The sequence below is a fragment of the Amia ocellicauda genome, chromosome 13 (assembly GCF_036373705.1).
Source record: "Amia ocellicauda isolate fAmiCal2 chromosome 13, fAmiCal2.hap1, whole genome shotgun sequence".
NCBI lineage: Eukaryota > Metazoa > Chordata > Actinopteri > Amiiformes > Amiidae > Amia > Amia ocellicauda.
In genome coordinates, this window is record NC_089862.1 from 31,480,656 (window position 1) to 31,492,939 (window position 12,284).

At 36.7% G+C, this 12,284-nt stretch overlaps 1 protein-coding gene across 1 annotated transcript; it reads right to left on the reverse strand.

Moving 5' to 3' along the window:
- Positions 1-1,226: 1,226 nt before the first annotated feature.
- gabrg1 (gamma-aminobutyric acid type A receptor subunit gamma1) lies at positions 1,227-11,121 on the reverse strand. The gene is made up of 8 exons (XM_066720611.1): positions 10,978-11,121; positions 10,510-10,577; positions 9,492-9,712; positions 9,125-9,207; positions 8,477-8,614; positions 4,517-4,669; positions 3,985-4,184; positions 1,227-3,700 (listed from the first exon to the last, which is right to left on the reverse strand). Exons 1-8 carry the CDS (start codon positions 11,114-11,116, stop codon positions 3,425-3,427), a joined length of 1,278 nt encoding a protein of 425 aa, XP_066576708.1. The 5' UTR covers positions 11,117-11,121; the 3' UTR covers positions 1,227-3,424.
- Between the last annotated feature and the right edge of the window lie 1,163 nt (positions 11,122-12,284).

Here is a 12,284-nt window from a genome sequence, read left to right on the forward strand (position 1 = left end):
CCCTTCGACTTAGTACTTGGTGGCAAAACCCTTGTTGGCAATCACAGAGGTCAGACGTTTCTTGCAGTTGGCCACCAGGTTTGCACACATCTCAGGAGGGATTTTGTCCCACTCCTCTTTGCAGATCCTCTCCAAGTCATTAAGGTTTCGAGGCTGACGTTTGGCAACTCGAACCTTCAGCTCCCTCCACAGATTTTCTATGGGATTAAGGTCTGGAGACTGGCTAGGCCACTCCAGGACCTTAATGTGCGTCTTCTTGAGCCACTCCTTTGTTGCCTTGGCTGTGTGTTTTGGGTCATTGTCATGCTGGAATACCCATCCACGACCCATTTTCAATGCCCTGGCTGAGGGAAGGAGGTTCTCACCCAAGATTTCATGGTACATGGCCCCGTCCATCGTCCCTTTGATGCGGTGCAGTTGTCCTGTCCCCTTAGCAGAAAAACACCCCCAAAGCATAATGTTTCCACCTCCATGTTTGACGGTGGGGATGGTGTTCTTGGGGTCATTCCTCCTCCTCCAAACACGGCGAGTTGAGTTGATGCCAAAGAGCTCGATTTTGGTCTCATCTGACCACAACACTTTCACCCAGTTCTCCTCTGAATCATTCAGATGTTCATTGGCAAACTTCAGACGGGCCTGTACATGTGCTTTCTTGAGCAAGGGGACCTTGCGGGCGCTGCAGGATTTTAGTCCTTCACGGCGTAATGTGTTACCAATTGTTTTCTTGGTGACTATGGTCCCAGCTGCCTTGAGATCATTAACAAGATTCTTCACCGTTCTCATGATCATTGAAACTCCACGAGGTGAAATCTTGCATGGAGCCCCAGACTGAGGGAGATGGACAGTTATTTTGTGTTTCTTCCATTTGCGAATAATCGCACCAACTGTTGTCACCTTCTCGCCAAGCTGCTTGGCGATGGTCTTGTAGCCCATTCTGCCCATTATAGCCCATTGTAGCTTCTGTGGACAGGTGTCTTTTATACAGGTAACGAGCTGAGATTAGGAGCACTCCCTTTAAGAAAGTGCTCCTAATCTCAGCTCGTTACCTGTATAAAAGACACCTGGGAGCCAGAAATCTTGCTGATTGATAGGGGATCAAATACTTATTTCCCTCATTAACATGCAAATCAATTTATGACATTTTTGAATTGCGTTTTTCCGGATTTTTTTGTTGTTATTCTGTCTCTCACTGTTAAAATACACCTACCATTAAAATTATAGACTGATCATTTCTTTGGCAGTGGGCAAACGTACAAAATCAGCAGGGGATCAAATACTTTTTTCCCTCACTGTACATACATATAGATACATATATAGATACTCTATGCTGAAAATTAGAGGTTTGTGACATAAGTTAAAGTTTTCAGGTTTATCAAAATAATGTAAACTTACTCAATTTCTTTTTAATTCTAATCTGCAATTATGAAACACAGCTTACTTATTTAGCAGAAAAAATGAATGCATATTTAAGCTTTTTGGCACAATACTAGCTCAAGTGTAAATAAATAATTTATGTAATAAAAATAATATGTTAGAAGTAATAAAGAATGGCACCCTGCATCTATACAGAGCTGTAAGGATGTTCATTAAGGCAGAAAATGTGTTTTCCTTTTCATAGATGAAACCTTTATATGATAAATGTCAGTGAACATTGTAAACATAAGATTGTGTGCACCTTCTCTTTGGTTTAACATAATCAACAGCACCTAAATGTCCATCAATGGTATGTGACTGATTTGACAACACAAATAGAGTTGGCACATCAAAACCTGAAATAACGTCAAAGTTACACTGAAACAAGTGTTACTGTATCAATGCTGTTACAAACTTCTCATTTTGTTATTCTTACTAAACAATCTCACATTAAGATGCAATGTGTTGCAGCATGTCAAAAGTAGTCAGTATTTTTTATTTTGATTAAATAATTTAGACTTCAATGCTTCTTTCAACCATTGAAAGTACTTTAGTAACACAATTATATTATTTAAAGCTAAAATCAAAAGTTGTATTAAAAAAAAATTGCACATGAACAAAATTATCTTTTTATATGAGAATTATATCATTCGAAATGAATATGGATAAGGTGATAATCACCAACTTTGTAGGACAATGCAAACTTAGTAATTACAAAAATATGTCTCCTTTTTACAGACTGTTCCACAGAGCAGTACCTAATGCATAACACATACAAGCATAAGTACTTTAATTTCTTTGAATGTATCACAGACATCTATCTGGTCTTTATTTTTCAGACCATATGCATCTTAATAGCTTTTTAATAGACCAGCTGACGGTATAATTAGACTCGTAGAATATATGAGTAAATTAATAACATTTAAAAAGTTTGTTTCTTTTAAGCGAATTACATACTTCATCAAATGCATAGCTGCTTGTATTTTTGTTCTTATTTTAACCAACTCAGTCAACTACCTGGGTGTTGGTATTTGCAGTTTAATATAGGTATAGCTTTTTAATGGATGCTTAAAAATGAATTGAGTAATTATTTTTATGGTGTGGGAAGTGTCTGATAAACTAGCTAACATCATATTTCTTCACTCTAGTTTTTAAACATTACATATATAAGAGCTTGTGGTAGTCATGCTAATTACAACATTCTTTTTTTAATTAGCTTGTAACATTACTTAGCTTTATCATGAGCTCTCGTGTAAAATTAATTTAAAATTAAAACAATCCACTAAGGAACTGTAGCATCTACAGCTGTAACATTGTATTACTAATTGCATGACCAGGTGGACACAAATGCTGGGGACTTGTGCACCCCTTAACTAATTTTATTTATTATTAGTATTGTAAAATAATGAAATCTGCAGTGTTCTGAGAACTGAGCTCACAGAAGTCTCACTGTACTTTGCATTATTCTTGTTAGTTACGTAGGTGTCCAGAAGTCAAAATCTATTATTTGATTAAAAACCTCAGACAACAGATATGCTTAGGGATGTACCTAGGCTCATTGTGAATTAGCTTCATTCAGCATGTAGCCTCAGCAATTCTATGGTCAGTTGAGGCAAATTAATTTGATACTTTACTGTTTGAAGTTCTAGATATGTCAGCAGGTTACTGATCCTTTATTTATTTTTTTGCATTGTGAGCAAAGCACATCTGTATCTATTATAAATAGCTTTTGTGTGTTATGGCTTTAGAGCGCACACTAGAGCATCATTCTTAGAGCTCCTGTGGTAATGGAGTTCCCCTGGCAGCAATGTTGCCTATGTTGCATTAAATCCATATAAGGAGTTTAGTCTGTCTATATATTTTAGTCAAGAGATTCTACTGAGCTCTAAGTTTGCAATATAATGAGTAGAGAACCTACAATAGGATGGGTATTTTGTTTGAAGGAGTTATGTCATTTTGCGATGTCATTAGGGAAATCATCCGATCCCCACCCGATCACCTCCACTAAATGTTATAAGTACAGATACCCTACCCAGTACACAAGGTTGAACAACCCAAATGCTGTAGGAAAGAATATTCTGGAATATGAGTCGATTTTTGAAACGTGGACGTGCATTCTTCCTTCCCGCCAAGCTCCTGTACGACAGTCTTCAAAACAACAAAAGAAGCTGGCACAGTCTTTCCCGTCAAGGCATTCATAGGCATAATCATCCTCCTCTTGGTACGGAGCGATGTTGTTCATCTGCAGCAGCGATGTCCCCGGTCGGATGTCTACAACGGCAGATTTCTATCGGAAAAGATTTGTGCGTATTTACATGAAGTGTATATATTAAATAAACACTGATTACAATGAGATGATGTCTTCGTCACACAGGCCCTGTCCTTGTTGGCTTATTAAATGGCCACATCAGAGACGTGTAAAACTATTTGAAGTCTGCCAACTGCGATGTAAGATTTATAGACTTCTCGGTCTAGACTTGTAGTCACCTTTGTTTGGTATTGTATGAAAAATCTAAGCATTGATTCTGAAAGAAAGGTTCAAGGTTTAGACGATTCAAAGTAGTTACTTACCGGTGCATTGTTGGCTTTTGTTTTCTTTGATTTCCTGTTGCTGGTGAAATAATGCAAAGTCCCATACTCCATCAGTGCAGCAAAGGTAAAGATGAAACACACAGATACAAAGAGATCCATGGCTGTCACGTACGACACCTTTGGCAATGACTTCCTGGAAATAGTGCTCAGTGTTGTCATGGTCAATACTGTTGTAATACCTGTAGATGAGAATGACGAGCAATTTTCACCTGATAAGAGGAAGCGTGCACCGAATACCAATGACACTTGAGGGAGAAAATTATGCGTTGCTAATCTAAGAGCCTTCTTCTGATTGCAGAGCAACAATGTATAGATAGCATTACATATGCATTAAAGCTGGTGCCTAGATGTATGATTTATGTCCTAAGCAGTTATATTCATATTTCTTTCACTTGATGATCTTCAAATGAATCACCTGCCATGTGGTGATATCAAAATGAATATAGGCAAGTTTACATAAGTGATCATTTCATTCCTATATTACAATTAGACAACTAAAAATATACCATACCTAATGAAGTCCTGGCAGGTACTGCGTCTTTGTTAATCCAGAATGACACCCATGACAAAACCACAATCAGTATGCAGGGAATGTATGTCTGAATTGTGAAGTAGCCCATCCTTCTACTCAGATCGAAAAATATTGTCATGATCATGTATTCTCCTACAAAAGAAAGTGTAAATTGCATTAAGGAAAATTAACCCACTGTTCAAATGGTTTTGTTATTTTGTTGGATCGTCTTTTTTCTATGTTTGATGTTAAAAAGAACCCCTAAACACCCCAGTTAAAAGTCCTGATTACATACCAGGGTTTTAACAAAGTCATACAAATTCACTAAAGCATATCGACTTTTTCCAAAAACCTTCTGAGGAACTCTGGACACTTTCATGTTACAGACAGGGACCTGAATTTTGCATGAATGAAATACAGTTAAAAAGCCAACTCAACTAAAGCCAACACAGGGTCCAAGATATGCTGTATCTCTCAGAACTTCAATCTCATTCATGACGTTCATGTGTTTAAATTAATATTTACATTTTGAAACCTCAAATAGTACAATATTACTTAATAACTATATTTAATTAATAACTATATTTCCACGTCACGCTTGCAAGTTTTATTTAATTTTCCAATGTTATATATTTTTTCATTTCTTGATAAGTATTCTATAGCTTCCTTTGTCCATGTTGTGTTTTTGTCCAGCCCAATGCCATTTTAACATTTTCACTCTTTTAATTATATCATGTTTTTGTTTAGTTTTTTGTTTGTTTTGATCTTTTTCTTTCTTTCTTTTATTTTGTTATCTCTTCTTGTTATCTTTCCATGCTTGTGTCGTCCGCAGTTTCTATAACAGTTTTGCGTTAAGTGACCAAAAAAAAGCATGCATGCCAAATGTTTGTTTATATATAATTAAGAGTAATTGAGAAATCTGTATTTTTAAATAACAAATCTAAATATTTCAGAATATGTTTATACAGGAGAATTTCAATGTCAAAACTAAACTGATATGCTGACTGCTTTTAATATAATTGACAATTATGCTGACAGCTCTACTAAACAATCCAGTTTGACGCAGTTGGTTTAAAATTAAATGTTATGACAATCACGGTGGAACATTTTTGTGTCTGGTCAATCCTCTATGGTGCTTTGATATGCTTTTTAACCTTGCATACAAACCAAAGAGTGACACGGCAATATGGATCCATGAAATAAAGTCTGAGCCAAAAAAATGCATTGATTGTTTTAATTCAAATGAGCATACATAGATTTTGTGTCACACTGGAAACTGAAGCAGAGATGCAGAGGATAGTGTACAGTTATTTTGAAGTTAATTTTACTATTTAAATATTTGTAAAGCTAATCACTAGCTATGTTAACTCTGCTAAGATTCAACATTTTCACATGTGAGAAGGTTGTGGATTAATTGTTGGAGACCTAGCCCAGATAGTGCTGTCTGGCTTATACAGTTTAGATGGAGACTTTTACCAGTTTAAACATTTGGAAGCCTCTCAATGAACAATATTATACTGGGCACATGTTCTCCTGTTTCCAGTAGAGTATTGTTGTTTCATACATGGGAATTATAATGATATTCATTGGATTTTGATCTATATATATTCTACAATATTCAGAGGGGTGACACATTAAAAAAAAAACCTGAATAAATGAATGGAGGAACATAACAAATGCAGACGCCTCCAAACAGGTGTACAGCATGATACAATTAAACAATTAACATCCTATCATGCTCTGTGGCATGTATACAAATGCTGAGCAGACCCAGTTGATCTCGATTTTGGATCAAGATGGTAAGAGGAAAGGATCTAAGTGACTGTGAAAGAGGGGTCATTATTGGGGCACGAATGGCAGGAGTTTCAGTCACACAGACGCTCAACTGGCTCGTGTTCTGGACAAGTGGGCGAGTGCATGTGTGGGACACCAAGAGAATGGGACAGGCCTGACTGCTGGACCCCTACAGTGAGGGGGTCCGGAGGCTCTGTTATGCTGTGGGGGGCATTTTCCTGGCATGGTTTGGGTCTATTTGTCCCCTTAGAGAGAAGGGTCACAGCAAATCATGACAAAGTTAGTCATGACAGAGTGATCACCTTTATCTTATGGTGACACATTTCTATCCTGATGGGAGTGGTCTCTTCCAGGATGACAATGCCCCATCCACAGGGCATGAGGGACACTGAATGGTCTGATGAGTATGAAAATTATGTGAATCATATGCTATGGCCTTCACAGTCACCAGATCTCAAACCAATTGAACACCTATAGGAGATTCTGGACCGACGTGTTAGACAGCACTCTCCACCACCATCATCAAAACCCCAAATGAGGGAATGTCTTTTGGAAGAATGGTGTTCATCCCTCCAGTAGAGTTCAGACTCGTAGAATCTGTGCCAAGAGCATTGAAGCTGTTCGGGGGCTCGTGGTGCCCAACACCTTACTGAGACACTTTATGTTGTTTTTTCCTTTAATTTGTAAATATAAATGTGATTTCTGATTTTTTTATCTGCTCCACTGTGTGCAAAAAGTAAATTAAACACTCTCTGGGTCTAAGTATGCAAACACCCCAATACTTATCTCAACGAGCTCCCAGCAGACTCTGCTGTGATCATATCTTTCAGTATGAAGAGGTCATGGCTTCACAAAGAAATACCACTGTAAGGCTATTTCTAGTCAAAAGCACAGTCAGACAAACCAATAAACCTGTATCAATGTAACAAAAACAGCCCCTAATTAGAAAAGTTATTAAGAAGCACAACACATTCATCACTGAGATTCCCGTCACCGTTATACATACCTTCCCAAACCTCCAGGGTCCTCCAGTGTGTCCTTAGACACTACAGTGGGATTTGCATGAATATGGGAACATCAGCATGTGTGGTATGAGGAAGCCACTTGTGAAAGCTAAATGCTGTTTAGGCTGGTGCAAGGAACATCTGGACTGGGGTAATGCAAAATAGTCTACAGTTCTGTGAAGCAATGAGAGATTATTTAACCTCTTCAAATGTGATGGTTTCATAAAGTCCTGGTATGGGAGAACACCATTGGGCAAAGTCTTGTGGAGCACCCGTACCAACCTGAATTGGTCTTTGTTCAGGATAAGACTCATACAGCATGTACCACCCTACGCTCATCTGAAAAAGCATGTGCGTTGCTCCTATTGTAAGATGGTTAAACCTACAGAACAGCTGATTATTGGTATATGATGGTTATCTATGTAATGTGTATGCAGTAGGGGGAAAGATGGCCACACAATCTACAGCAAGCCTAGGATGACTTAAATTAAAGGAGACACTGTATAACTATTAACTCCCTGTCAGTCAGTAATAATCTGGTTCTCTCTGGTAAATAGTGTTTCAATGTGGTGTAGCCCCAACTGAGTATTTCTGTGTTGAGTTTGTATCCTTACTCTGATATGCAGCTTGAATTCACATTTTTTAAAGTGTTATGTTCCTGCTACGGTATGCGATATCATTATTTAGATCAAGCCAGAAATGTATTGTTGGATTCAGTAAATTACAGAAAGTAATACATGTTTTGATGCTCACAAAAAATGTTGGGATTTACATTAAGCACATCAAGTTTTAAAAAGAGGCATCTTTGATGGTGCCTTGCAATGTAGTAGAAATATTACAATATAATCTTCACCAATGACAATGAAAATATTAAAAATATGTTACTTGATCTTTGCAAATAGTATGTGATTTCTGCGCACATCTGTTTTCATAAAGCTGGCCCCTTAAAAAAAACGATTTAGACAGTAGACATACCATGTTGTTGTTGAGTAGTTAGTGTAAATATTGGCCTTATATCCCATTCCTTACCTCACTTGGACTTGGAGCAATGCACACTTATATCAAAATGAGCCACTGCATCTAAATCATATTGCAAATGTAATTAAGGCAAATATTGAAAAGAGGGAAAATGTATATCCTTAGAGTGTCTGATTAATCTTACCCGATTGAGTGTGCGCCACGTCTGATGAATTCCGTAACCCTGCAAATGCAAACTGGTATAATCTCCAGTATCTTTGATCTGCAACTTCCACAGGCCTCCTTTGCCATCTGTAGATTATTTCATTTTGAGGATAGCCATCTAGAAAGAAATAGAATCATTCTCGCATGGCACAGTATTACACTACGTCTGCTTTATTTCTAGGCCACTACACCGCAATGAGTGACTTCATATCACTTGGGCACAATCTGAAAGCACATTCGGTGAAGAACAGACTAATTAAATGTGTGATACGTCAGCCTTCTAACCATGAAATGCCCTGGTCATTGTTCTCAGAAAGTTGGCATAATAAAATTTCAAACATGAATAGCTGGCTAAAATGTATTCCAGTGAAGCCGGGTACAGATAAAGCATAAAAATGATAAAGATGTATTATTAAAAGAAATAATTTGAAATGTACAGATATCAACTATATCTTTATAGGCAATATGGCTTTACAGGCGTACCACCAGACAGATATGTATTTTTTTGATTAAGATGTCTAAAGCAGATGGGATTTCTGAACAGTGTGTAAAGGCACTGCACTTTCACACCTTCACTGAACTTGGACACCAATGTGTCAATAGACCACATGTGAGGATTAATACTTACAGCTTGAAAACTCCAGTGGGCAGGAATGCTCATCCATAGGAAAGTTATGCAGTTTAAGATAGCATTCTGCATTAATAGTCAACCTAACAAAAACAGAATGATAAAAGTTTAGTGATACACAAGAAATAGAGACCTCTGTAATGTGTTTTAATTGCTTGATTGTGAATTTATCACAAAAAAACCCACACAGGCTGATTTTCCTTTCCATATTAAAAAATGTTTGGACATTCGTTGACATAAATCACTTGACAAACGACACACGCCAATGTTTTTCTTTGTTGTTTGTTTGTTTGTATGTTTTAAAGAAGATACATATCACAGATTGCAGACAACAGATGAAAAACTAATATTAACAGGAAAAACCTACCGTAATGTATACATGACTCTTCCATTATTCCACAGCCTGAGCAGACGATTAGGTGTTGTAATCCAATGGGCGTCAGATTTTCTAGCATTTCTGAAGAAAGTGTCTGGAATCCAAATTTTGCCCACCATATTGCTGTTAAGCATAAGTAGCTTCATAGAGCTGTTAAACTTCAGCCTGCTATCATACCAAGTCTGGGCAAAGAATATGTCAATGGTATATTCCTAAAAGGAGATTGGAAAAATGAAATTAGCTTTGTTAATGAATGGTTTTGTATGACATTATATCTGGACACACACCTTTTGGTCGGTTTGATTTGATTTATTTGATTAATAATCGCTTAGCCGTGCGTTTACGTATACTGAGCAGGCACCAAGTGAAGCCAAGTGAAATTGCTGAGGTTGAGCTGTATACACCAGGATTTGACAGTTAAAAAAATGCTTTGGAACTGAAGTGACATATCATGAATGGTTAAAGCCACACTGCATATTTCACAAAACATACTTATAGAGTGGTACTTCACAGAAAATGTCTGATATGTATGCTAAATTTGAAGGCAATTCAACATCCAATTTATTTTGGTGACACAGTAAGCATGCCACTGGGGACCTAATATCAACCTGTTGTATGCTTGGTTTTGTGGAGACGTGATCAAGCACTGTGCAGCTAGATCTGAGCTGAATTTCTCAATCCATTTGAGTTAAGTCTTTTTCTCTCTCTTTCTCTCTCAGTGCTGTTATATAAACCTGTTACATAAATATGCAGTATACCTACTGTAGCTAAAGACACTCGTGATTGACTAAGGCATCTCATAGAACTTTTTCTGCTTGGTATTCTTTAGTAGATTTCAATTGTATGTATTTTTTAGAAAGATAAGTTGACAATTATTCGATACACAAGCGGTTTCAGCAAGTGAACGTGACTAACAAATGAAATGTACCTCTGAAAAGATTATTTAAATATGGACCAACTATTTCCACAACCTTCTTACAGAATCAATGAGAGAATAACAAACACCTACCATATTAATCGGGTCGACCGGCCCAATGCTGTTTACGTATACTGCAGTCTCAATTACTGTGGGCCTCACTGTAAAATATTTATATCGGTAAGCTATGAATAGTTGTCATAAATATATTTATAGGATATTGAAATAACTATTAAATAAGATAAACAACAACAACAACAACAACAAAAACTATAACTATTAAGAGAAGATTTACTTAATTAAAATATAGCTTGCACAGTACATTTAAGGTGTGCTGCACATTGAGAGCTAGTTCTATATATTTCAAATGTTTATGTCAAATTGTAGATGTAGTGGGTATTTAATTAGTTTTTTTCTTTGAGGACCTGCATGTTTCTAGACTAAGAGAACTGAGATTAATTTGCCTAACTATTTGGTTGCATGCATGCAATTTTGTTGTCTCTTACATATATACACACAGAAATACATATACATACATACATAAATAGCACTGCAACATACCTCCGATATCTGGTCTGAGTTTGTTGTCATACCCCTGAAGTAGTTTATTCAGGATTAATGTCACATCACTTTCATAGACTTTGGGTGATAAAACCCAGGTTTTATTTATTGGTACATCTTCGTAATCTTCTTCTTCCATTTTATTTGGGCCGAATGCAAAACTTCAGAAAAAACATAAATACATACATATATCAATAAATAAATACATTCCCTTATCCACTGCTAATAATTGTATTTGTTATGCAAATATTACATTAATAAGTCATCTTGTTTTGTAATATATCATTATATACTCCAAGATTTGTGTTATGTTTGTATACAGATAGGTAAAATGTGAGAAATGATTAGCAACTACAATTCTAAACGATAATGTGGTTTTATGGCTCAGCGGAAGCAGCAGTTCCATTAGTTCAGCGTTTATTACCCCAACATGAGTAGACACACTTGCATGACAATCTGCATGAAGCATGCAGTGTGCTGCTAAGATTGTTTTGCTTTAATCATCCAGCATATTGTACAGCACTGTTGCTTCTTCCAAGGACTATTCAATAGTGCTGAATGTATTTCCAATTAGCCAAGACTCCAATCCAAATGATCCTGTACCTCATGATGTGCCATCATCCTTCTGGATACAATAGCACCTACTTTTGTAATCTCGGTGAAATAGGGTTAATGACTCATAGGACTTATTGTATTGCACTCAGAAACCCCTGTCATTATATAAGGGTTTCACCACATCTTATTAAGGAACAGAGAAGAGCTACTCAAATATAAAGATACAGAGATACACACACATGGGTTGTAGTAATAACAGCACTATAAATCGACTGGTGATGGCACAGATACTATGATACAAAACAACACACAGTACCTTGAAAAGGTCATAGTATCCCTTAAAGGAATCTGTCTCTTTTCATTTTGAACTAAATATCTGTGGACAGGATCATGGCTACAGAGCAAGTTTTCAGTAGATGTTACTCATCCAGCTTATAACCCCTATGGGTTTAAGCTCAGATAAATGAACTGTGTCACATTTATAAAAAATTACTTTCGTGCATCAATAGTCATATGCCATGTCAATATGGTGGCAGTAGAGAATGGTATCCAGCAAAAATGCATACTTCATGTTAGTTGGCAAACCGGTATATTCAAAAATAAATCTGGAACATTGGCCAAAGGTTTGCACAGGTATTGGATAGGGACTGAAATGGAATTAAACTGGGTTAACATTATGAAAGTACAAATAGCTTATGAAAATTTGAGTCAAAATCAACAATTCTGTTCTTCATTTGTTCAACCATTTGGTA

What these genes read in the sequence shown, in the direction of transcription:
- gabrg1 (XM_066720611.1), bottom strand. Translation starts at nt 11,116, where the DNA reads ATGGAAGAAGAAGATTACGAAGATGTACCAATAAATAAAACCTGGGTT. An exon ending in CGTGGCGCACACTCAATCGG is followed by an intron (nt 4,670 to 8,476) that starts GTAAGATTAATC and finishes TTTCTTTTGTAG; the next exon opens with GAGAATACATGATCATGACA. An exon ending in CAAAAGCCAACAATGCACCG is followed by an intron (nt 3,701 to 3,984) that starts GTAAGTAACTAC and finishes CTTTTCCGATAG; the next exon opens with AAATCTGCCGTTGTAGACAT.